At 50.7% G+C, this 26575-nt stretch overlaps 1 protein-coding gene across 7 annotated transcripts in view; it reads left to right on the plus strand.

The window, feature by feature from the left end:
- Positions 1 to 1871: 1871 nt before the first annotated feature.
- The window catches only part of DNMT3B (DNA methyltransferase 3 beta), a 38637-nt gene continuing 13933 nt past the window's right edge, over positions 1872 to 26575 (plus strand). For 2 of the 7 annotated variants that reach the window (XM_046679888.1, XM_046679890.1), the window contains exons 1-9: positions 1872 to 1987; positions 15924 to 16098; positions 17071 to 17132; positions 19390 to 19497; positions 20387 to 20512; positions 21204 to 21413; positions 22299 to 22457; positions 24426 to 24533; positions 25382 to 25526. In XM_046679888.1, the coding sequence (XP_046535844.1) occupies positions 15930 to 16098; positions 17071 to 17132; positions 19390 to 19497; positions 20387 to 20512; positions 21204 to 21413; positions 22299 to 22457; positions 24426 to 24533; positions 25382 to 25526 (1087 nt within the window). In that variant the 5' untranslated portion in view covers positions 1872 to 1987; positions 15924 to 15929. Of the gene's footprint in view, positions 1988 to 15923; positions 16099 to 16143; positions 16348 to 17070; positions 17133 to 19389; positions 19498 to 20386; positions 20513 to 21203; positions 21414 to 22298; positions 22458 to 24425; positions 24534 to 25381; positions 25527 to 26019; positions 26080 to 26575 lie in introns of those variants that run through there. The other 5 variants (XM_046679889.1, XM_046679891.1, XM_046679887.1 and 2 more) reach the window with 4 other exon arrangements.

Here is a 26575-nt window from a genome sequence, read left to right on the forward strand (position 1 = left end):
TCATGAGAGATTCTCTTCTTCCTGCACCAAGTGACTGGAACCCAGTTTTGGATGTTTGTACCAGACGGCCAAGGACTCCTGCTGCTCATCCATATGAGGCCCTGCCGGTTGCCAGGTGTGGTGCCGAGCCCATTTCACTCTTGTATCTCCTTAGCCTCTCCCTAGGTGCCTACGTAGAAGAAGATCCAGTAATTTTAGAAACGTTTGCAGCTTCTAGAGAATTCGCCATTTACTTATTTGCAAATACCTTGTAAGAGATGAAGGGAGAAAGCTGTGGTTTTACCCAGGAGGCAGGAAACCTGTGCTCATTCATTCATTCAACAAATTTGTATCGAATTCCTCCTGGAGGCACTGGAAATACAACTTGGAATAAGAGAAAGACAGACATGGTTTCTTCCCTTGCGAGTAGAGTTTATAATTTGTGTGGGTGTGTGTGTGTGTAATAAGAAAAAGAAAGATGTAAACCAGGAAGTATGCAAAACCTTTTCAAATAGCTGTAAGCACTACAAAGAGAATGAGAACAGGACAGGAGCGACTGAAAAGGGAGACTGTTCAGGTGAGGTGTCAGGAAAAGCCTCTCCAGAAGGTGACCTTTTGGGAAAGAACTCAACGGTGAGAAGCTGGCCATGCAGAGATCTGGGCAGAGAGCGTCCAAGCGGAGGGAACAGTGAGAGCAAAGGCTCTATGGCGGGAACATGCTCGCTGTCTGAGGAACAGCAAAGAGAAGGTTCGAGTGAAGCGAGGGAGGGGAGAGGGGGGGAGATGCCTAGACAGGCAGGCAGGAGCCAGCTGTGGAGGGCCTTGAAGGCATCATTCATATGCTGTTTCATTCATTCAGCACATACTAATTGAGCGTCTACTGTGTGCCAAGACGCACTGAGACCCTGCCCTCACAGTTAATGCACGGAGACCATAAGCAGGCAAACAAATAATGTGAGTATAAACACCAGACACGCTAAATCTTAGGACGTACCCCTTTAAGGGGAGAGGCAACTGAGACCTGCGAACACAGTGGGGCTTCTCCTTCCGCTGGTGGGCACCAGCAGGGCACTGGTCAATGCGGGCAGAACCCAGGTACCCGGGGCCTGACTGCCTTCGCTCCCCGCTCTCCCCTCCCCTCCCCTCCCCTCAAGATGGCTGACAAAGGCCGATCATTGTGGGAGGAAGGGAGGAAGGACTACTCCGAGGGTCTAGAGCGGGTGACTGGCTGGCAGGGGCAAGCAGCGCCCAGGTGGCATTACGGCTGGAGGTGAGGGCGAAGGGGAGACAAGGTTGCTGTGTGACTCCAATGGGGTCGCTTCCCTCTCTGGGCCGCCGCATCCAGACGTGTGTGTTCGTGTCCGTGGTCGGGGTGGGGGACGGGAAAAAGGGGCCCCAGGGCCCCCAGGAGGAGTCTGGAGTTTTGGGGGATGTCTGCAAGCTCCCCGAAAGGGCTTGTTATCAAGGTGGGTAATTTAACAGGCCCCGGGGGTGGTGGGGCATAGGAGGCGGTGCCTGAGGAGGAGGGGCGGAGGGGAGGCTCCGGAGTGATTTCAAATTTCCCTCGTCCCCTCCTCCCGCCCCCCTCCACGCCCGGGGCCCATCTCTGAGTGGCTGCGGAGGGGGCGCCCCCGGGCGGGGGCGGGGCGAAAGCCGGGCCGGGGTTACAAGGGGACTCGGCACCGCCCCCTCCCCACCCACTCCGGCTGCCGGGTGCGATCTGCGCTGCTTCCTCGCAGCAGCCGCCCCCCGGCCCGGCGGCCGCAGCCCGCGTGGACGCTCCGAGCGCCCCCCGACGGACGCCACCGGCCCGCTGGCAGGCGGGCGAGCGGGCGGCCGCGCCCGGCCGGCAGCGCGGGGGTTAAGCGGCCCAAGTAAACGTAGCGCGGCGATCGGCGCCGGAGATTCGCGAGCCGAGCGCCGTGCGCGGCCGCCCGCCGGCCTCCCGCCAGCCTGTCCGGACCCGCGGCTCGACCGCGGAGCCGCGCCGGAGCCGGGCTCTCGGCAGGTGAGCGCCCCGTGGCCCCGCGGAGGCTCGCCCGTCCCGGGGCTGCGGGGGCTGGTGGGGGAGGGGACAGCGGAGGGGTCCTGGGACCGCAAGGGGGGGACCTCGTCCCGGGGACCTCCTGGGGAGGCGGCTCCAATCTGGCTGGAGATCAGACATGCTAGGGAGGAGAGGTCCCCCGAACCTACTTGGGGGAATTGGGCAGGAAGAATAAAATGGGGGGGGGGGGGGGGGGGGGGACGTGTATCTTATAGGGATACCCTTGCTGTACGCCAAGACCCTGAGGAGGAGAGGAGTGCGCCCCCGGGGGGGGGAACGGGGCAGCTTCCTGGAATCTAGAGGAGATGGGAGGAGGTGTCCCGCTGGGGAGAAGTGGAGGTCGTGGGGAGGGGGCGTCCTTACCTGGCCTCGGCTTGAGAGGGAGCCTCCTTTGGGAGGGGCAGGGCTAGAGGAGAGAGTTCTGCCATGGAGGTGGCGTCCGTCCCTTCTGACTTGGACCTGGGGGATTCGGGCGAGGGACCGTTTCTTTTCTCCCAGGGATAGAAGAGAAGTAGTGGGTGTGGGTGCGGGCAAGCAGGTGGGCCAGGATGTGCGCGCGTGTCGGGGGCGTGTGCCGGAGGGGCGGGCTCCCGGGGTCCTCCCTAGATGAGCCAGCGAGGGCGAGGCGTGGCGGGGCCGCCAGAACACCCTCGGGAGAGGCTGCGGTCTCCCCGTGCACACCTGGCAGAGGAGGAGCCGGTCCGGGGCGGCGCCTCCCTAACCCCGGCCACGCTGCCTGCCCTGGGGGCTCACTTTCTATTTTTCCTCTCTTCCGGGTGTGGCTGGTCCCACTTCGCAAACTCGCAAACTGAGGCCTCAAAACCTCCAGCACCCCCTCCTTGCTCCTAGAAAGGCTTCCGTGCCCGTGTGATTGTTTGTCTGGGGAGAGGGGGTGTTGAATCCCATTTCTGAGGGGAGAAAGTGGAAGTCTGGAAGGACAGCAGGCGGATTTAGCAAGTTAGTAACACGGCGCTGCTCTTGGCCTGGGTTTTCCTGCTGCAGTCGCTCACCTGTGGCGGGCAGGGCTGCAGGAGTGCTGGGCCCAGCCCCAGGTCTGTTTCCAGCTCGCCTCCTTCCCTTATCCCCTGGGCTGTGACACTGGCTGGGCCCTGTGCTTCCCCATCCCCCCCAAGCTGAGAGGTATATGAATTAAAGGGAATTAAGGACAGTCTGAACTTTGAACCGCCTCCTGATTTCTGGATGCTGGGCGTTTTGGCGGACTGGTGGCATTTGTTTTTGGGAACCAGATCCCAGCTGGGGCCCTCATTTAGAGGGCCCAGGACGCTTACCTAACTCTGCCCTCCTCCACAGGCCTGCTGTGGCTTCTTGCGCCCCAGCCATTGGAATTCCCAGGTGCAGACTTCATTGTTCTAGAGTTGAGATGATGGTACCTAATTTACAGGGTGGCATACAGTAGTCCCTCAATAAATCCTGCCACTCCTGGCATCATTATCTGGCATGTGGACTAAGTAGGCTACCCTCCTTAGGGGGACACATAGGTCTTTGGGGTGTGTTTAAGTCTGTCCCAGCAAGTCCTGGGCCTTCATTACAGCTGTGAAATAGGAACAATCCTACTAACAGCCCCAGGTTGTGTAAGAATGAAGGCAGTTTTACTCTTGATTGAACCTCTTACCTTCGATGCTCTGGGATGCCTGGGTGTAATAGCCGTTGCCACATCGGGCTCCGGTGAGGACTCGGTGCGATGGTGCTTGGCATAGCGGGTGCTGACTGTTGACATCTGTATTAATGAACCAATAGCCCCATTTTTAGGGTGGCCATTGATGAGACTTGGGGATGAAGGGAGGCACCTCTGCTGGCCCCTCCTTTCCTGCCTTCCTCCACCAAGGTACTCTGCTCCTCTGGCTATGAAAGCTTTTCCAAATCATTGTCCTCGATTTGGGAGTTGGCAGGAAGGAGTGCCTTTGTTCCTCTTTTAAAGGAGCCATGGTTTTGTTTTATGGGTTGGGGCCATTTTTGCACCACCCCCCCCCGCCCCCCCAAGCTTGGGTCTACCTTGAAGGCGTAATTGCAGAGCGAAGTGAGATCCTTTACCTTTCCACTTTGGGTGGAGGGGCCTGGGACAAAGGGGCCAGGGCTGGGCTGGCTGCATCCTGCCCCTTAAAGCCATAGGCATAACCCCGACCCCTTGCAAAGGTTGGAAGGAGGGGAGGAGAGGATGGGGAGCTGCAGGGGGCTAAGGGGAGGAGCCAGGGAGATAGGGTGGGGGAGGCCGCTTCTCCTTCCTGTCCTCCAGCCACGTGGGGCCTGTGACTCAGAGGGGCCTGTAGCACCTCATTATTGCAGCCCCACGGATCCGTTTTCGATGGGGCTGGGGGGTTTGGGCAAATTTTTCATCCTGGAAAACTCACCAGGGGATTGATTCCTTTGTCCTCAGACCAGCTCTCATGCCAGCTGTCCCGCCTCCAGACTCAGACACCTTGTTGGTATCTGATTGGCTAACATCTGCCGCCAATCTTCCTCTTTTTGCTGAGGAAGACTGGCTCTGAGCTCCGTGCCCATCTTCCTCTACTTTACATGTGGGACGCCTACCACAGCATGGCTTAACAAGCGGTGCATAGGTCCACACCCGGGATTCGAACCAACGAACCCCGGGCAACTGAAGCAGAACATACGAACTTAACCGCTGCGCCACCGGGCTAGCCCCTCAGACACCTTTTCCAAGTTCATCTGAGATGGTCCTTGATAAATCTGAAACAACTCTTGGGTCCTCCACCATGGCACGTGCCTCCACTCCCCAGCCTTGATTGGTACAGGACATCGGTTGAGTGAGCTTTTTAAAAACCATGAATTCAAGGTGATTTTCAGTTTCTTGGTGGACGAGGGCTGGAGTGCAGAATTCCTCCTTTCCTTTGCAGACCACCCTCTTTGTAGAGTGATGGGCAGACTTGTCTCTTCTTATGGGGGGCTGACTTTCTCCCTGGGCCCCTTTTACAGCTGATGGTACTGAGGCTCTGGGAGATCCAATCACTTGTGCACCTCAGTGGTTAGCGCTTTCAGAGCATTTTCCCACCTGCCACTGTCCCAGGACACAGTTTGTCCCTCCAGAAGGGAGAAAGCCCAGTGCAAGTGTTCCTGATGTATGTGTCTGTGGCCGTAGGAAGTGGCCTGTTAAACACAGAGGGAGCTGTGCATAGGGCAGCTGTGGTGGGTTACCTTTCTTGGGATTCTTGTTCCCATCTGTGAAGTGGATACAAATAACAAACCTACCCAGGAGAGTTGGTAGGAGGGCCGAATGGAATCCACGGGGGCCTTTTATTTTAGCCTAGCAAGGCTTAGTTGCTCATTCAGAAAACAAGGTAGGTGGGGGCCTTAAATATTGTAAAAAGCCTGTTCTCTGTTGGGTCATGTTATTTGTCTGAGGTAATAGACTAAAGGGGCCTGGGGCTTGGAATCAGATCTGGATTTGTATTCCTGTTCACTCCATTTATAAGCTGGTGGCCTGGGCCTCAGTTGCTCCCTCTGTAAAACAGGGATGCTCTGATGGCCACTTTTAAGGGATGTTGAAGTTTAAATCAGTTGAGTCGCTAGATTGAAAAACACTCATACTGAGGATTCCATACTATTGCGTGTTACGTAGTAAACACTCAACTACTGGCAAGTGGTTATTTACTTCCTGAGAGAAGTGCAATCCCAGTGAGCATTCCTGAGTTTTCCAGGGAATAAGCCAAGAATGAGGAAGACCTGTTTTGTGTAGGGAATTGAAAAATTTCAAAGAAATGACATTCACTGTGTTTGGTACAAATGAAAATCAACTTTACCATCTTTCGATGCCAGGAAGAAACTAGTCATCACCTGCAATCTCACAGTGCCAAGGTAATCAATGTTTCACTTTCTTTTTGGGGCCTCTCGGTTTCCTCTAGAGTTGGAGAAAAATGTAGATAGTGTCAGGAGCCCTTCCTAAATGAAGGGACCAGGACCCAAGGCAGATAGAGCTCAATTGGCGAGGTCTTCTGAGGGCACTGCGGTCCCCACTCGGGCTGGCTTTCCAAGCAGGGGCAGGACCGTTTTGGGGAGCAGTGGGAAGAGAGTCTTTGGGATCTGCAGACATTGTGTCTTCTGCTCTTGTCCTCTCACCAGCCCGCCTGACCAAGCTGCCGAAATCTCTTCCCTGGCAGAGATTTCCATTCATTCCAACAGTGCGGTCCGTGGCCTCTGCCCCAGTGCAAACTTCTGCCTGGCCTCATCTCTACCTTCCTCTCTGCTTTTTCAGTTTTGTGACTTGAGGATCAAACTTATTTTCCAGAAAATGGTCTTTTATAGTCTTTGAAATTTGTGGTAGAGCAGTAGCTATTGAAAGGTTCTGAGCAGGAAATTAGAAGTGCATTTCCAAAAATGACTGAGAGCTGATGGATGGGAGAGAAACAGTTGTCAGTGGGGAAAGGTTCTTAACCAGTAAATTTCCTTTTTGGGACGGGTTGATGCTGACCAGGTGTGTGGAGGTGGTGCAGGGGGAGGAGGGCCCACCATGGTTGGGGGCTCCTATCCTAAGGTTGAGGGAACAAATTTCCTTGGATCATCACCTCCCTTGTTTTTTTCTGCCTTCCTTCTACAGCTCTTATTAATAAATCAGACGTTGAGTCTCCTGGCTGCTGGAGTTGTCTTTGACCACTTGTCCTTATGTTCTGCTTTCCCAGCAATGTTCTCAGCTTCCAACCCCTGCATTTGAACGTTTGTCTTTCATATTTTGAAGAGTTCTTGTCCTACAAATTCCATTTATAGTGGTGTCCTCAGCTTGGTTTTCCATACGTCTTTTACATCTCTGAGAATATTAATTCTAATGTTTAGTGCTCCCTCTGATATTTGTTTCTCAGGGTGTTTTTTTTCTAGTGTTTTCATTTTTTTATTTAAACAGTAATTCTCTTTTTTTGTTTAAGATCTTTTCCTTTTTCTCCCCAAAGCCCACCAGTACATAGTTGTGTATTTTTAGTTGTGGGCCCTTCTAGTTGTGGCGTGTGGGATGCTGCCTCAGATGGCCTGATGAGCGGTGCCATGTCCGCGACCAGGATCCGAACCAGTGAAACCCCGGCCCGCCGAAGCAGAGCGCTCGAAGTTAACCACTCGGCTAGGGGGCCGGCCCCTACTGTTTTCATTTTAATATTTAAGTTTGGAGGTTTATCTCTATATTTGAGAGGGACCAAAATTGTCTGTGGGACTTGAAAAATGAAGGGTTTCTTTGTGGGACGGTGATTTGAAATTGTCTTTGGGTCTCCCCCAGTCTGAAGGACTCTCGCTGCTGTTGGGTGTGTCTTACTCCTCAGAGCAAAGGAATCATCCAGTGCCCTGCTGAGAGGCACAGGCCTGGCACAGGGACAGGGCGTAGGCTCAGGGCACAGGGCATTCTCAGGCTGCCATCAGTCCCTGCCCTCCCTCAGGTGTCTCGTGTGGCAGCCGAGGTGGAGGAGGAGTGGTTGCCTCTTGAACGGGCTGAGGAAGGGGTCCTGGGGGATCCCGGACTTTCTTTTCCCTGCAGCCCCACCTTCCGAGGTTAACTGGGCCTCTTCCTAACCTGCATTTATTTTCCAGTTACATTTGTTTCCTGTTGCCAGTGGACATGCTTGGGCCACAGCTTGGGCTGCAACCCAGACTTCACTGGACTCCAGCTCCTGGAGAAGGGCTGATGCTGTCTTGGTCCGTGTTCCCAGCAGCCAGCACAGTGCTGGGCCCCCCTACCTAGCCTCCTGGCTCCATGAAGGTGTGCTGTGTGACTTGACTCAAGCAGCAAAAGCGGGCATTGCTCTGCTTGTGTCACGCAGCTGCAGCCCTAGAACCTGGAGGAGACGCTGAGGTTGAGCAGCAGGAAGCTGGCTCCCCTGGGACACGTGGGAAATGGGGTGTAACTAGGCTAGATGCCTGAACAGGCAGGTGCTGTTGGCAGAGATTTTCTGGGTTGTCTGGGTTCCATAAGAGGCAGTGTGCAACTAGATGATAGGATTTGGGTAATTCTGAGCAAGTGTGCATAGATGTGTGGGCCAGTCTTGTCCCCTTGAGCTCTTGTTCAAAGGCTATCTGTAGTGTAAGAGCAGTGCAGGTTTCAGGGTGACCCAGCCTTGTTATTAACTCAGCTGTCCCCTAACTTTCCCTGCCACCCTCCTTTCTCCGGCTGGCAGCTCCATGAGGACAGGGCTGTTCTGCCTTTATCCGCCTTTGATTCTCAGTGTTGAGCATGTCCTGAAGCATAGCAGGAACTCCTGTCTGAGTGGACAAAAGTAGCCTTTGCCAGTATCCTGATCTGTCCTAGGATATTCTGTGTTGAGCTGCGAGCACAGTGCAGAGTAAATGCTCAATATTAAGTGTGATTGTCCCCGTTAGCTAACTCCACACAGCTTTCAGGGAGTGGAGTCTGGACTGAAATGCTGTGACACCTCTTTGAGAGACCTTTCCCTCTACCTGACTTGGCCCCACAGAACTGGCGGGAGGTGCAGATGCGTTGGCTTACGGGCCTCTGTGGGCCTGTTTCACCACTGTGTTCAGAGGCAGACCCCAACCCCTACCAGGTAACTGGCTGGTTTCTTAGAAAGTGGTTTATGTGAGATCTCATGGGCTTTTTAAAGGCAATTTCAGTGTGCAGTTCCTTTTGTTTTAACCTCACGTAGTTAAAGATTTTTTTCTTGTAACAAGAACTTTTAAGATCTACTCTCTTAGCAACTTTCAAATATACAATACAGTGTTGTTAACTATAGTCACCAGGCTGTATATTACATTCCCAGGACTTACTTATCTTATAACTCGAAGTTTGTATCTTTTGACCGCCTTTAGCCGCTTCCCCCACCACCTACCACCTAGTTTTTCTTAATATTGTAAAGATTTTGTTTTTTTAAAATAAGTAATACACAAGGTCTTATTTTCTGCTTATGGTGGAGATGATCTGCAGGTCCTCCCACGTTGAAACGACTAGGAATACTGTCTAAATTTATTTGCATGCATAGAAAAGAAATCTAGCAGCCAGGAGACAGAACTAGAAATGAGAAAATGCAACTAAGGGATGTTCAAGACTTTGGAAGAGAAATTGACAAATTTTTTTTTTTAAGACTTTATCTTTTCCTTTTTCTCCCAAATCCCCCAAGTACATAGTTGCATATTTTAGTTGTGGATCCTTCTAGTTGTGGCATGTGGGACACTGCCTCAGCATGGCCTGGCAAGCGGTGCCATGTCCACGCCCAGGATCCAAACCAGCGAAACCCTGGGCCACCGAAGCAGAGCACGCGAACTTAACCACTCGGCCACAAGGCCGGCCCCTGACAAAACTTTTTAATAAGGTTGGCAGGCTGGCCCTGGCAGGTGTGAACACTTACTCTACAGCTATGATGATTAAAAGGGGTGGCAAGAGAGAAATACCAAAAAGAAAAGTGAGCCCAGAAACATCCCACGTGTACAGGAGAACTTGATAAAAGAGGTGGGGTGGGACATACTTGTTATGATAGGTGTCTGGTTTTCCTTATAGTGAAAAATGAGATCCCTGCCTCGTGCTGTGTACAGATAACTTTAGATGACTAAACATGAATGGCTATTCTCAAAGGGAGAAATGTTTCTTGGGCAGTGGTGTTTTAAAGGTCTGCTTTCTGATAAAAAAAAGTAACATGGGCAAATAATAGTCACTTCCCCCATAAGCTGCCTTAGTATGAGGCCTAATATTTTTACAGTTAGAAAAAAAACTGGAGGAACATGGCTTCATGCATGTGCTAACATTAACAAATGGGGTGTATTGTTACGCGGACTTTTACAATTTTCCATGGCTTCATGTAACAATAGTTACCTCATTCTTTGCCTCTCCTGTAGCATTCCCTAGTATGGCTGCATGTAATTTAGCCTGTCTGTTATTGATGGTCATTTGCAGCTTTGCTGTGACGAGCAGGACAGCAGTGACCATCCTTGGCACACAGGTCTTGGTGAGAGCTTTGGATGGGGTCTGTTCATAGCAGTAGAATCCTGTAACAGGATAGGGACATTTGACATGTTAGATCACCATGTCAGATTGCCAACTTAAACGCTGGAGCGATACCCTCAATGCATCGGTATATGTGGCTGGGTTGAGATTTAAGGCATTGGCTGTAGCAACAGGTGCAGCTTCCTGTGAGGGGCAGAGCTGAAGCAATGGCTTTTGAGAATATTGGTCTCTTTTCTTCCCATACCCCCTAGAGAACAGAGGGCTGTTTGGCTCTATTTTTGTCAAGGGTCATGTGGCCACAGGAGTGGGCATCTCAGCTCCCAGAATCCCTTGATCCTTAATGGTACCCCACCCATCATTCTTTGACTTACCATTGGCTTCCCTCTCCACATTTGCCCATGCTTCCAAGGGTTTCTCAAATTGTAGGGGAAGGGAGTGTGTGCTTGCATTTTGTTTACATAGGGTAAATAGTTGCACTCTAGGCTCCACTTTAAGTTGCAATAGCTTTTTGTATCTTTCTGTATGTTCCTAGGTTTTTTTTTTTTTTTGTGGTTTATCCAAAAGGTAGTGGTTTATAATTTTATTCCAGTCCATTGATAAAAGTCTAGGTGTTAGTGTTTTGCTATTAGGAGCAATGCTGCGGAAACACCCTGAAGCCAACTTTTTGCTCTTACCCCATTTGACCCTTAGTTAGATCAATGCTTTTGGTAATTCTAGCAAATATACCAAGCCTCAGCTTTTACTATACGATGACAGTGGTGCATGTAGCCATGACCTGGAGGCATTGAGCAATTCTCTAAACGCCTTCTGAATCATCGAGGATGGAGGGGTGCTTCCCTACGTGAGACAGAGCTGGGAAGTCCAGCAAGAAGGCACACGAGCATGCACCTGAGAGTCCAGGTCTCAGGGTTTTGTCATCTACTTTGGGCTCCTTAGCACTAAAAGCAGCCAGGTAATTAGATGGGATCCCTTCATTTCACAGATGACAAAACTGGGCTTTTGAGAAAAACATTTGAGGGCTTTTTCTTTCCTCTTTCCTGTGAATCTCATCTACTCTGGAATTTAGTGAGGATTCCTTTTCAGGCAAAGGCATGGAACTCAGACCTTGGGATCTGCCACCAGCCAGGTGGTGGCCTGTTTCCAGCCCAGCCCCCTTCCTTTGTGACCCCGCCGACTCTGCTGCCTGGGGGCCTCCCCTCCTCTCCACTCACCTGGGTGAGGTGTCCCTCCTCAGACTTAACTCTGTGGCTGTACTTAGCACATTTTTCAGATGTCTTTAAGATCTGTCTCCTGGATTAGGCCTAAATCTCCATCACTTAGTTGCCGTGTGAGCCTGGGCAAGGGATCTGCTGATCTGTTTCCTCTGAGCTTCTGTTTACTCCTCTGCAAAATGGGGGTTCATAAGAGTTCCTCTTTTTGTGAAGTACATAATATTTGCTCCATTTCAGCTATTCTTTTGCAATGCTGGACGATGGGAACTGCTAAGAAAGACTGGAGCAATTCAAGGGGAGGATTCAGGAGTATCGATTTCCCTCCCACAGGCTGTGCAGAAGGGAATTTTTTAAATAGGGGAGGTAGGAATATCTTTCAACCTCTCCCTTTTTACTTCAACAAATCTCTAAGCTCTGGGGGACTGACAGTGAGGCAGGGATGCCCAAGTGGCCCCCCCCACCACTTCCCCATCATGCCCACGTCCCCCCCTTCCTGCATTGTGAGTTTAATTAATGCAATTAACATTTACAAGGTGCTGTGAAATAGCTCTGCTGGTGCCAGGCTGGAGGAAATAAATGACATCACTTCTCAGCTTTATAGCTGAATTGGGGGGGTGTCCCTGGGCCGCCTCCCTGAGTCTATTTGGGGGTGCCACCCACCCGTCTGTCTGCCACATTGCATTTGGACACGTCTGACCTGGTTCAGTCGGGACACAAGCACCCTGCACTAATGAGGCAGGGCCTTGCCGCGAGAACCTTGCGGGTGAGCCCACCCCGCACTGCTTCCCACCCCCAAGTCACATGTTGGACCCCGGCCTCTGGGAAAGGGTCAGAGTTCGCCCCACATCACTAGGTTGGACCTCCATCTCCTGTGAAGGTACATACTTAGCTGGAGTATCATGTCCCTCAGCCATAATGCTCCCATAGCCCCTGGGATGGATGACGCATTGTTTATAACTTTATAATTCTCATCTGCCTTGTCTCAGGCACAGCAGTTCCAAGCACGTGCCCTGAACTGCCTGGGCATGAGTCTTGACTCTGCCACTTGGTTGGGTGACAATTCGTCTGAGCCTGTTGAGAGCAGGTTGACAACAGGACCTGCCTTGGGATGGGGTGGGGGGATTAAGAGATGTCCCCACCGTCTTGAGCTTACAGTAGGGGCAGCGGCATGGCAAGGCGCCATTCTAAAACTAGTCTGTCAGTCCCTCTGGAACAATCCCTTAGGAAAGCGCCACCTATTTCGGGGGGTAATGCAGCCAGTTCATCCTCCAGCACTGGAACCATCACACTAGATAAAACAGTTGACGTGAGTTGGAGGCTGTGTTATCCGGGACCTGCCAATCTTGAATCACGAGAAGCCAAACAGATATGTGGGAAGAGGTGAGGGGGACTTGTATCTACCACAACACACCGGTCCCTGGGGGAAATTCTTCCCAGTGCCGAGAGCATCTAGTTAAATCTGTGTTTCTTATTTGACTTCCTCCAGATTTGATGTGAACACTTCAAGTCACATCGGTCAAGTATGTATTATGGTGCTTAACCTGTCTCTGCCTGGGTTTGCTAGTCTGTAAAACAGGGATAATAGGCTGGCCCGTGGTGCAGCGGTTAAGTTTGCACGTTCCGCTTTGGTGGCCCGGGGTTCTCTGGTTCGCATCCTGGGTGCAGACATGGCACAGCTTGGCACGCCATGCTGTGGTAGGCGTCCCACATATAAAATAGAGGAAGATGGGCACGGATATTAGCTCGGGGCCAGTCTTCCTCAGCAAAAAGAGGAGGATTGGCAGATGTGAGCTCAGGGATAGTCATCCTCAAAAAAAAAAAAAAAAGCCAAACAAAACCCAGGGATAATAGTCCATACCATATTTAAGGATTACATGAATTAATACAGGTAAAGCTCAGAAGAGGACCTGGTATATAGTAGTAAACACTGGAAAAAATGACTATTTTCAGGTGAGAGGATTTGTGTATCTACATGGGGAGGGCCGCATTATTACTCTTTGGAGCAGAGGCCTCAGAAAAGCCTTCCTGGCTTTTCAGCTGTGGTTTTTGCAGTCAGGGTAATAAAGAGGCATGCGGTAGGGAGATGGGGAGTGCATCCAGGAGGCGGGAACAGCACCACATGCCCTGAGGCTAGATTTGTTTGGCCTGTGTGTAGAATGTGGATGGCAGGGGGGACTTGAGCTGGGCATCTTTCAATTGCGAGTGCAGGTTCTGGTTGCTGGTGTGTTGTCACAGTGAGGCGGCAAGGGGAGTTAAGGTCATCGCAGACCCAGGGTGATGAAAACCACAAGAGCAGTTTTTTATGGAATCACATTGAATGATGCAACTAGGAGAAGTATTTTGCCTGCCTGGCTCACCCTGGCGCACCCAGGTAGCTGGTGATGCTTATAGCTGGTAGGTTTCCTTCCCGGAATCTTCCTCCAGGGCCGCTGGATCTCCTTCTAGGGGCAGGAGGTTTTTCCTGAATGGGGATCTGGCTTTGGGAAGGTGTTTTGCTGACATGTCCATCTGGCAGGCTGGCAGACAAGTTGGCACTGCTGACGCCCTGGGGGAAGGCCCAAGGAAGTTAATGATTGTCTGGGCTACAGGCTCTACCTGGGCCTGTCTAGGAAGGAGGCTCCTAAGTGACCCACTTAGGGGCTGTCTGAGGGAACTCTGAGCCCCGGACCAGAGGGAAGTCACACCTCTTCCTTTTGAGTTGCTGACCTGCTACCAGCTCCTGGCCTGAAGACTTGTCTGCCCCCTCCTCTTCCCCAGAGCTCCCCATGGAGGCTCCTGGTGTCTTGAACCCCGCGGCCCAGCCTCCCACCCCATGCGAGGCCACCCAGGTTACTTAGTTCACTGGTTTGGCCTGAGGCAAAACCCTGGAAATTAATGATTACTTTGAACCGCTCTCCAGTTTTTCTGGGATTCTGGCCGCTTGGCCTCACAGGAACTGGCCATAGGTCAGCAGCCAGCTTGTTCTTTTGGGTCAGGGTTTGGTGGTGAAAGGGGCTGAGAAGCAGATCAGGCTGAGTCAGGCACTCCCCGCTCTCCCTGGGGCTGGTGAGATTCTTTCACATGTGTTGAGACAAAACAGACCAGAAACTGGGAACCTGCAGACCCTGGTCTGCATGGAGTAGTTACATGCCACGCTGTACTATGTATGACAGCACACATTTATAACCAGAACAGAGGTTCTTTACGGTGCCTGTTAATCACCCAGGGATCTTGTGAGAATGTCTATCCTGATTTCATAGGTCTAGGATGGTGCCTGAGATTCTCTGCAGTTCTGACCAGTTCCGGGTGATTCCAAGGGTGCTGGTCCCTGGGCCAAAGGGGGAATAGCAGAAGTCTAGTTGCCCAGCCCCATTCTCAGGAGTGGGATGTGGACAGGTACAGAGGATGGATTTGGGATCCCAAGTGACATTGCAAATCCGCCCGGGGGCGCTGCAGTCCTCTTCAGACTGAGCCCCTTAGCGCCCCCTGGTGGGTGTGGTGCCACCGTCTGCGCTGCAGCACCCAGCCCGCTAGCTTAGGTGCAGCTTCTAGAAGGTACTCTGGGAAGCTGGCGTGGGTCTTCAGGCACCATGTGGTGGGTCTGGGTCCGTAAGTTGGGGCACCGGGGCAGGGAGTGCTCAGTGCCCTCAGACAGCCGTCTGCTGGGGAAGCTTTTTCCAAGCAGGGTTCCAGGACAAGGGTGTGACTCCAAATACCTCTGGAGCTGTTTGGGGGAAACTGAGGAATGGGAGTCTGGGGGCCTTCCCTTGTAGCTAGGCTCTATTTTGGCCTTGACCCCACCTCTTTGATGTGATTTTTGACTTTGGAGACTAACCCAGTCTGTGTCAGTTTTCCTTTTCTATAAAATGGGCCCACCATCCCATTACGAAACAATGAGAAAAAGGTGCAGGTTCTTCTTAGAGCCAACAAATGTTGCAGGCAGTGGGCCAGGTCAAGGTCCCGCAGCCCTTCAACCCATCCCTGACCTGAGCTGCTTTTAGCCCAGTGGCCTAGGGATGATGCAGTGACCAGGAGGGGCAGCAGCGGGGAGACAAAGGCCCAGAGGTGGGGTGAGGCTGGAGCAGATGGGAGCATGCCCCTTGTTAACTGCCCCAGTCCTTCCCTATGCCGCCTTCATCCCTTCCCTTCTTGGGAACTTGGGACTGTGAGCCCCAGCTGGTGAGGGAGGAGGGGAGTGAATGACAGGCCAGCAGACCAATGGGCCCTGGAGGTTGGGGTGAGGCGGGGCTTGTGCTGCCATGGAGAGGAGAGAAGCTGTTCTGTGGGGGAGGAGGGGGCGGGTGGGAAGAGGACCTGGAGATTGAGGGGAAGGGAGAGAGCAAACAAAGGGGTCAGGAGGGAAAATAATGCACTGGCTTCCTGAGGCCCTGCGGAGGCTGGGCAGGGAGAGAGGGCCAGGGGCAGAGGGGACCAAGGCTGGAGGCAGGCAGGCCGGGGCAGACGGGTCCTAAATGGCATTGTTTGAAGTGGCCGGCTAATTGCACAGAGCAGCCTGAGCCTCAGACCCTGGCCCAGCCCCCTCCTCTGTCCTGGGTGCTGGCGGCTGAGCCTTCGGGCCGCCTGGCCACATGGAACCAAGTCCTGAGCCTCCGAGTTTGGTGAGGGGGGCAGGCTATGGGGGGCAGCCTGGGTGGGGTCCTTGGGCAGGAGGATCACCTTGAGAATATGTCATGGGGCCTCTTTTGGCCTGAAGACATAGAGGCATTGGCGGGAGGTTTGGGGATGTGCTGCCCCCTCGTGCCCTTGTCTCCCTGCTGCCCTGTCCATTCTGGCCCTCCCACAGGAAACAATGAAGGGAGACACCAGACAGCTCAACAGAGAGGAGGACGCCAGCGGGAGGGAAGACTCCATCATCACCAATGGGGGCTGCAGCGACCAGTCTTCTGATTCCAAGGACGCACCCTCGCCCCCGATCCTGGAGGCTATCAGCACCCCGGAGATCAGAGGTGGCCTCAGAGGTGGCCGGGCCTGTGGGGAGGAGGGGTGGGGCAGGCACAGCAGACCACAGCTGGGACGTGTGCCTCCCAGCAGGCCAGCAGACTCAAGTCAGGTTGTGGGGAGAGGGTCTGTCTGACAACCTCCACCACATCCGACTGGGAAGGGAAGAGGATGTAGGCAGAGCCAAGCCCATCTCGCATCCCTGCCCACAGCCCCTGGCCTCCCTACTCTCTCACCTCAGCTGGGGCTCTTGAGGAGGTGACCCCAAGGTGATGATCCTTGTCTTTTTCTAGTCATGATGGGGGTGGTCACAGCATAGGCTTGGGTCTTTGATGGCCGTTCTGCAGTGGGACCCCTTTCCCCTCACAGTTGGGACTGTGATTGTGTGGGAAGAAAGACAGGTGGGGAGGGTCTGAGGCTTGTTCCCTCCCTGGGCTGTTCCCAGTTCAGAGCAGCTGAAATTCCTCCCCACTGAGATTTTTCTGACCTAGCTGGTTTGGAACCCCTCATATTGTCCTATCCCGTTGTTGAGAACGCCTAGAGCTGTGCCGTCCAATAGAACTTTCTGTGAGTGAAGCTGTTCTCTTTCTGCATCAATCACAACTATCGCCGTCAGCCACATATGAGTGCTTGAAATGGGGCTGATGACAGGTACTGGACTGTCCATTTAAGTGTAGTCAGTGGCCACTGAGTTGGGATGCATAGTTCTGGAAGGAATTCGATGCCTTCCCTCCTGAGTACCTTCAGTACTGTTTTGGGTCCTATGATGTGTCTGGCCCTGTGCCCTGTTGCCTTATGGATATATTGAGGGGACTACAGGACCTGAGGGGCTAGGAATTAACCCCTGAGTATGCCAGTGGGTATAGGGAGACCCGAGGCCACAGCTCTGGGGTGACGCCACATAGGACACCCTATCAGTCAGGGAAGACATGGCTGCTGCCCAGCCTGGCGCTGCCCCTTCCTCAAAACAGACTCCGATTCTTCATCCACAGGCCGAAGATCAAGCTCGCGACTGTCCAGGAGGGAGGTCTCCAGCCTGCTAAGTTACACTCAGGTACAGGCTCTGCTCTCCCTTTTTCAGTGTTCATGGGAATTCCCTTTAGCTTTCATTAAATGGCAAACCTGAGGCACACTAGGCTGATACCCAATAAATACTTGTTGGATGACAAATTTGAACACTGCGGGGCACACAGGGGGCATCAGACAACCTCACTTAGGATGGCATCTGCTGTCATCATGTGCGAAGCATTTTTAATCATAAACATTTATTTTACTAAATTATGGTGTTTTTTACTAGATGCTTCTTGCACATTTTTTTTTAAAGATTTTATTTTTCTTTTTTCTCCCCAAAGTCCCCCGGTACATAGTTGTGTACTTTTAGTTGTGGGTCCTTCCAGTTGTGGCATGTGGGATGCCGCCTCAGCATGGCTTGACAAGTGGTGCCATGTCCACACCTAGGATCCGAACTGGCGAAACCCTGGACCGCCGAAGCAGAGCACACGAACTTAACCACTTGGCCACGGGGCTGGCCCATCTTGCACATTTTTTGAAATTATTTTTTTCTCAATCTGGATGATCAGTTACATTGATATATTTCTATTGTAGCAAACTGTCCTCTTATTCCTAGAATGAGTCCGACTAGGTCATGGTATGTTTTGAATTTGACTGACGTTAGCATCTTTTCATGAATAAAATGGATGTATGATTTTATTTTTTGTAATTTGTGTCTGGTTTTGATATCAGGGTTATGTGGCCTCAAGGAATTTTGTTTTGCACATTGGAAAGAACTTGCCCGACTTATTTTATGGGATTTTTAATAATCACTTTAACACTTGGTGCAATATCAAGGTTCCTACATGATGAATATTCTTTCAAGTTACAGTTTTTCTATAATGTTTTTTTATTCCTGAGCTTATTTATACCTTATATCTTATATTAATCATACTAGAGTTTTGTCCATTTGGCTACTTTTTTCAAAAGAACAAGTGTCAGGTGATGGAGACAAAGTCATGCACATTAAGTCTTGGACAAATGAAAACCCAGCGTCATACAGCTTCTCTGGTGGAGAGCAACCAGTGGGCAACCAGGTGATGGGAAAGGAGAGCTGCGTGGAGAGTCAGGGCTGGGTCAGAGGCTCACGACAGCTGTTTGCTTCCTCTGTGCCCGGCCTTGGGCTAAGTGTGCATTATTTGATTCTCACCACAACCCTGCTGTGCTATGAGGGAAGTACTGATGTTCCAATTTTGCAGAGAGGAGTGGACTCACTCAAGGCCATGCAGTTAGTTGGCAAGTGAAAAGTCAAGTTCTTAACACTCCTGCTAGACCTTGGGCCGCTCACCTCTGCTCTAATTTTTGCGCTATTTTTGTTGGGTTGTGGTGTGTGGCATGGGCATGAACTTGGAGGTCTTCATGATGTGATGCAGAGTTGTTGGCAGTTATTCCTGGTCATTAAGAAGCATTGTATCAAGAAGCATCTCCCTGGAGCAGCTGGCCTATGATTTCTCCCAGACGTTACTGATTGTGAAAATGACCAGGTCTCCTGGCTAGGCGTAACAAATCAGTCTAACTAAGGCATAGACACAGAAGCCTTCACAAGGCATATGGCATTGACACCCTTTCTTTGGTTTTCTGATTCCACTGGAGTTTTATCTTTCAGTCATGTCTTGAATTCATGATCCCAAGATGAGCCATTGTAAAATCTTTTTGGAACAAAATGAGGTTGTTGAAAATATTTTTGGAGGCCGGCCCTGTGGCATAGTGGTTAAGTTCAGCGCGCTCTGCTTCGGCGGCCTGGGTTCGTGAGTTTGGTTCCCAGGCATAGGCCTACATCACTTGTCAGCAGCCTTGCTGTGGCAGCATCCCATATATAAAATACAGGAGGACTGGCACAGATGTTGGCTCAGGGCACATCTTCCTCAAAAAAGAAAAGAAGGTAGGGGCCAGCCCGGTGATACAGCAATTAAGTTCGCATGTTCTGCTTCTCAGAGGCCCGGGGTTTGCCGTTTGGGATCCCGGGTGGGGACATGGCACTGCTTGGCAAAAGCCATGCTGTGGTAGGCATCCCACGTATAAAATAGAGGAAGATGGGCAAGGATGTTAGCTTAGGGCCAGTCTTCCTCAGCAAAAAGAGGAGGATTGCAGTAGTTAGCTAAGGGCTAATCTTCCTCAAAAAAAATGTAAAAAAAATTTTTTAGGTCACTTGGACCTATATTATGATTGATTTCAATATGATTGACTCTTCACTTTTAAATTATTTTGGTTATGGGACTCTTAGTTAACATCCTAAAGTTCCTAATGTTTCATTTATAAAGGATCTGACGGGTGATGGAGATGGCGAGGGGGAAGACGGAGATGGTTCCGACACACCAGTGATGCCGAAACTCTTCCGTGAAACCAGGACTCGGTCTGAAAGCCCAGCTGTGAGTCCCCGCCACCCAGCCAGGGCCCCTCCAACCACTCAGACCTGCGTAAAAAAAACATGTCTTGGATCTCCCTGGGGGAGCTCCGAAGAAAGAGATGAACAAGATGTTATGAAATTGGAAAGTAGCAGCAAGGCTCATGAAGGATCATTGTGAAGGTTTTCTTTCACATGACAGTTCTGGACACTCTTGGAAGTGACCAAAGGTGCTGGGGTTGCAGGTGGATGGCTCAGTTGCCAATTCCCTTTGGGAGCCACCTCTAGGTGGATTATGTGACTTTAAGTTTGACTGGAAATGGGAAGGCAGCTATTGCTCATGGTCACCCAGCCCGTTACAGAGACCAGGTGGATACTGGTAACCAGTGCATCTCACACAGCACATGATGTGTCTTATCCCCTTTTTACAGGTGACAGAAGATTCTGATAACTTACCCAAGCCTAAACATTAACTCTTGTGTGCAGGATTTGAATACAGGTTTACAACACTCAAGTTCATGCCACACTGAGGAAGCCTAAGGGCTTCTCATCCGTCTTGATGATCCAGTGCCTTCCTGAGAATGCAACAGTTTTTCTAATGCTTTCTGGAAAGAAAATGATTGGTTTAGAGTAAACTTGGATTTTATTTTTCAATTCAACTTGCAGGTGGCAGTTTCAACTGTGACAGGCAGAGTGGGATCTGCTGTGGATTGTCAGGCACCCTTGCCCCTTATCCCATTAACTGGGGGCTTTCTGGATGGGAAGTTACCAGGCTAGAGCCCCCACCTACCTAACCACCTTGTTCACTTCCGTTGACCTGAGGCTACCTCACAAGGCCAGTCCTCTTGGCCCCCGGCCTGAGACCTGTGCCTTGGGTCACCAAAGGCCTTGTGCTTATCCTTTCTTGCTTCTAGGTCCGAACCCGCAATAACAGCATTGCTTCCAGCCGGGAGAGGCACAGGCCCTCCCCACGTGCCACCCGAGGCCGGCAGGGCCGCAGTCACGTGGACGAGTCCCCCGTGGAGTTCTCAGCTACCAGGGTTGGTTCCCCGGCTGCTCAGACCCCTGCCCCCAGGCTCTTTTTAGAAGCTCTGCCTCTCTCACCACACCCCTGACAGCGAGCAGTGTACAACCTGCTTCTGTTCATCACATGTGTCTCCTTTTCAGGGTCTTGCCTTTCCTTTCTCTCCAGGCTGCTGTGTAAGCTTCTCTTAAGCCTGATGACTTCTCTCCTTGCCTGATCCTGGATGGAACTGTGATGGGAATGCAAGAATTCCCTGTTGACTGGGTTCTCACCCCTCCTCGGAAATAAGCTTGAAGCCACTGACTTCCAGAGTTGTCTTGTCTCTCTAGTACCTTCACTGACTGTCTTGAGGCAACCCCAGGGGTTACAGCAACCCTCCACTCCTGTTGCAGGGTTTGGCACACAGTAGGGTTGGGGACACAGTAAGCACTTGAGGAAACCAGTGGCTCTCTCTGAGCTTGGCTCTTGGAGCCTGTCAGCATCACTCATTATCACGCCATTGTCCTTGATTCTGTCTCTGTTCTGATGGAAGTTGCTTTCTCTTAACCCCTAAGGGATACTTGTTCCTGGAAAACCTTCCTTGGTGGTCTGTGTTCTCCTTAACTTACATCTGTACTCCTTTACGTGGGGGGCAATTGGAGTACCATGGGTCTCTGGTCACCCACCTGGTTTGCTGTAGTCCAAGCTATGTGTCCTTCTGTCCACAGTCCCTAAGGCGGCGGACAACTTCATCAGCAGGCACGCCGTGGCCATCCCCTGCCAGCCCCTACCTCACCATTGACCTCACAGATGACGACGTGGTCCCCCAGAGCAGCAGTACTCCCTATGCCCGCCTGTCCCAGGACAGCCAGCAGGAGAGCTTGGAGTCCCCACAGGTGGACGCAGAGGGTAGAGAAGCAGACAGCAGCGAGTATCAGGTACTACCAGGAAGGGCTGAATACTATAGGGAATAGAAAACAGCTACCTGGAGGTAACTATTATGACTATGATTTTTGTCATTATTTTAATATTTGAATTCATTCTCCCAGTACATCTTCCCTATGCAACAGAGTCCTTCCTTTCCCTACTTATCTCCCAGATGTAACTCAAGCACCAGAATTAGTTTACCAACTGATTACTGATTTTTTGAACATGGCATATTTGTATCTAGAAATATATACACTTAATATATGTAATACATGATTCTGTTCATCATAATGTACATACAATCATAGACTGGCTTTTTTCACTTAATAAGAACTAGATCCATTGTATTGTATAATCCATCTACTCTTGTTCATAATTGAGCCGATTGAGCCTGTTTATTTCACTCGAGCATTGTTGCATATGTACATACCTGTATTGTGTAGAAATCCTTTTTTCTATGTATAAGGTAGATCATACTATAGATATATTTTAATAACTTGCTTGTTTTCATGGGCATCTCTCATTTTATGGCAAGCTTTTTATATGCAAATTTCCAAAGATTTTCTTTGCATTTTAATGGCTTCGGGGGCCATTTTTAACTCTGATCTTATTTCCTGTGAGTTTTCAGTTGACATCTCTCCTTCCCAGACACTGGGTTAAGTCTAATGCAATAAACCCCATGTTCCTGTCAAACACCCGTGCCTGCCCATCCACTATCCCTTACTTTCAAGCCATTCTCACTCATTGTTTTTACCATGACACATTGGAGGTGGTGATAGTCATTTCCTGAGGAGCTCTGCCAGGTGCTTGCCATCAGGTCAGTGGGGTGGGCAGGAGTTTTGCTTGGCCCAGGTGCTCTGTCTCAGTGGGATTCCTTCATGTGGTTTTTCTTCCAGGATGGGAAGGAATTTGGAATAGGAGACCTCGTGTGGGGAAAGATCAAGGGCTTCTCCTGGTGGCCTGCCATGGTGGTGTCCTGGAAGGCCACCTCCAAGCGCCAGGCCATGTCTGGAATGCGGTGGGTCCAGTGGTTCGGGGACGGCAAGTTCTCCGAGGTGAGTCCAGGGCACAAGGCAGTCTCACGGGCAAGCCGACCACAGTGTGATGTCTTTTAAGATAACAGCCTGGGACTGCTCTTTCCAGATGGATGAGGCTGTGTTGACTCTGGGTGTCTAGGAGGAAGGACAAAACTTCCCTTGTTAACTAACTAACTGGCTTGTGCATGGGGTCTTGTGGGCCCAGAGGCTGAGTCTGCTTTATAAGAGACAAAGAGCTGGAAGGTCCTGTGGAGCCATGGCCACTTCTGCTCTCTTGGTTTTTATGTCTCTGGGGCAGAGTCACCAGGATGGGGTCTTGAGGGTTCAAGAGCAGCCACCTGGGCAGATACCCCCTAAAGTGTTGAATGGAGAAGAAGTCTGGAAGAGACAGGAAGGGTGGGCCTTGCCTCTGAGCCTCATTTAGCCCTGGGGGTGGGGTGGGGTGGAGGAAGTGTCTGACCCAGCCAAGAGATGGGTCAAGGGTCACCTCATGACATTTATGAAAAAGTTCTTAGCAGGGTAATGATTTCAGGGTCTCTTGATCATTGATCATCAATATTAGCCATTTTAAGTTTATGCAGTGTAAGAGCTGTGTGGGGCATGAAGTAGGCTGTTTCGATTTTTATACCTTGTTGAAGGCACATTCTGAGATCTCCAGGTTTTGATTAGAATGATGTAAACAATACGTTTTCTGCGATGGTCTCTTTTTGAAATGTTAGTTCAATCCTCAGCATGTCCAGAGGTTGAGTGAGAAACAGCAGAGCAAGCTGGCCTGGGATGGAGGCAGATGTGTGAATGGAGGACCATCTGGTACATTTGTGGGATTTGGCCTCAAGTCAGGATTCTAATTTTCCATGATTTGGGTTTCCTATGGGCCATTTCCCGTAAACATACTGAAGTTCCCAAAGGGCAAGAGTAAGATGACCTAGAGTCTCCCTGGTCTGTGGAGAGTCTGCATGCAGATGCCCTCATTAGCCAGCAGAGGGAGTAGAAGGATAAATGTCCTGGTCCTGAGCTCTGGCTGAGGCATCTAATTGTAGGCATGCGGGCAATGACTTCTGTGAAATGAAAAAACATGGACTGTTTGTAATTGCTTTGGCCCACTGAAACATAAAATGCACTTTGCAATTCTGGGTCTGATGCTCATACAATGAAGTATGGGGCTGTTAGCATTATGGTATGGGAGTACAAGGTGGCCTGGTGCTTAGGCCGCATGTTGCATTGGAGTAGTTTGGGGAAGAACACCTGCATTTCAGTGCACAAGGACATTGAGCCCAGTTTCTTCTCACCAATGGTGATGCCATCCCCTCATGGGAGGTCAGGTGTATAGGTGTAAAATGGAGGTTAGCATGAGTGTAAGCACACTATGCACAATGAAACATCACACATGTCTTTCCATTCTGATCAGCATCCCTGAATGCCCAGTTTCATCTTTCCACTGACAGCCGGGTTAGTTCTTGTATGGCCTGGGGACTTGGGGCATGAGGTTTGTAGAACATGAATCTTTAGCCCCTATAAAAGGCAGATACCAACAAACCACGATAACTGAAAAGTGCTTACTCTGTGCCAATCACTGTTCTCTAAACACGTACATTAGATTAGCTCAGTTAATAAAATGCTAAATAGTAAGCACCCATTTGTCGTGCTCACAAAGGAGGGAAGGACAGGTACAAAAACCCCCAAGGTTGGAGCATCCACGGCAAATGTCAAGAGTGAGCACAAGAGGCCCACACTAGGTAGATGTGGGTCATTTACTCTTAAATATACACAAATACAGGTGCACTAATTGTATCCATTCAGAGTGTTGTGCTTCCTCGCATGGAGTGTCAGGTCCACCATGCATCTACCTTAAGCGTGCATCAGGAGTCTATGTACTATTTCTATTTTCTGCTTTTTTCCCCCCTTCTTTTGGGTCAGTGAATTTGATCCCTAGGAATGACCCTATGAGAAACACAGGCGGATATTGATGATGTCTTTCTCTTCTAGGTCTCTGCAGATAAACTGGTGGCCTTGGGGCTGTTCAGTCAGCACTTTAACCTGGCAACCTATAATAAGCTGGTCTCTTACAGGAAGGCCATGTACCATGCTCTGGAGGTAACACAGTGTGGGTGGTGAGGGCCTGGCTCTGAGAGCAGGGTTAAAGCAGAGGATCCGTAGAAAGCCAGCTTAGCCCACAGTGTGGTCAGAATGGCTTAGGGGGACAGGGCCACCACTTCCCAATGCTCCCCCAGCTTCTACCTCTTGCCTGTCAGTAATGCGACTGAATGAGAAAGGAGGACTACTGGAAAGTAGGAGATGGTATTCATACCAGTGAATAAGCTTTTCCAAATCTGTAACGCCTCCTTCCTTGGAGTGGTGTGGTTCAAGGCCAAGACTGGGCAGCAGCTGAGGCCAGCTGCCTCCACCCCTTGTCTGTGAGATCCACCAGGCTGTGCCCCTCCCTCCCCCTGGACTTGGGGCTAAAAAGATCCCTGGGCTTTATCCAGCCGTTATGAGCCAGCCTCTGTGCTGTATAGACACGTGAATACTCATGGTGCTTCTGAGATAGGACTTGACACCTCCCCATTTTCATGAAGGACACAGATTCAATGCTTTCTCAGAGGTGATGAGACAGGGCTGGCAGGTGCTTCCCTGGAGCTAAAAGTGGCAGAGCTCCTTCCGGGCCTGTGCCCTTTGAGAGGGAGCTAACCACTCAGATGCCCTCCAGGCAGGACATCATGTTTGGTGCCTGAATGGAAAGACTTCACTCTCCCCCGTGGCCTCCTGCCTGTCTCTTAACTCAGGCCCCTTCTGCCTGTCACATACCACAGCCCAGGACAGCTGCCTGGCTGTGAAAGGGCCCAGTGTGAGGGGAATGCAGGTCCCCGCTAGGGAATCCCTGGGTGTGACCTGGCGTGCACCCACCCCTCCGGGTCATCACAAACTCGCCTTTATCTTGGCAGAAAGCCAGGGTGCGAGCTGGCAAGACTTTCCCCAGCAGCCCCGGAGACTCACTGGAGGACCAGCTGAAGCCCATGTTGGAGTGGGCCCACGGGGGCTTCAAGCCTACTGGGGTCGAGGGCCTCAAACCCAACAACAAGCAACCAGGTGGGAACGGGTACCTGTGGCAGCCCCCACTGCCACTGTTGTTGGGAGATACAGCCACCCTGAAAGCCCCTCCCCTGACCCCCACTTTCCAGCAGCCAGTCAGCCCTGGGATCCCCCTCCCCCTTTTCACCCAATGAACCTCCAAGGCAGTGGAAAATAGCCCAGCCTCATCCCACTTCCTTAGTCACTTTCCTGGTAAGGGTCAAGTGCGTATAATTTGGAATTGAGTCTGTTCTGAAAACTTAGTCAACAGGAGGTCAAAAATAATTAAGCTATGCTTATTGAGAAAACTTGGAAAGTGATAAAACCCCGCAAACCATAAACCACCTCCTAACATTTTGACCAATACCATATTTCCTCCATTATAAGATATGTGTGGTTTTCACATTGTCACTCTCCTGAAATCCAGGATGTCTGAAATCCAGGATTTGTCTTACAATCCATTTAACGTAGTTTTTTCTGTTTTGTTTTGTTCCCCCTTCTCCCAAAAAAGTGGTTAATAAGTCGAAGGTGCGTCGTGCAGGCAGTGGGAAGTTAGAATCAAGAAAATACGGTATTCCCTTCCCATCTTTTGACTATACACTATTTCCTCTGCACTTTTTTTTTCTGATTTCTTTGCATATACAGTGATCACTGGAAAAGTCAACCTGAACTCTCACCCACCCTTCACTCCCAACCCTCACAGCTGCCCTCCAGGTTAACCATGTTGGGTGTGCACATCCTTCCAGCTTTTTCTGTACACTAGTTGGATTCCTGCTTTCCTTTTATTTCTCAATATTAATGGTTTAAGCACTGTCAAATGTCACTATGTCACTAAAGGGTCTTTATGATATTTAATGGCTGCATAATTTCCTTTCCTAGTAACAGAGTCAAATTGAATCATGTCCCTTACAGATTAAACTATAGATTGAATAAAAATATAACTGGCTTTTATAGAAACAATAAACAGAAGTCACATAATGTAAAGTTTTTCTAGTGGCCACATTGAAAAGAGTAAAAAGGAACAGGTAAAGTTAATATTAATACATTTAATTGAACCCATATCCAGT

Source organism: Equus quagga, chromosome 12 (genome assembly GCF_021613505.1).
Source record: "Equus quagga isolate Etosha38 chromosome 12, UCLA_HA_Equagga_1.0, whole genome shotgun sequence".
Taxonomy (NCBI): domain Eukaryota; kingdom Metazoa; phylum Chordata; class Mammalia; order Perissodactyla; family Equidae; genus Equus; species Equus quagga.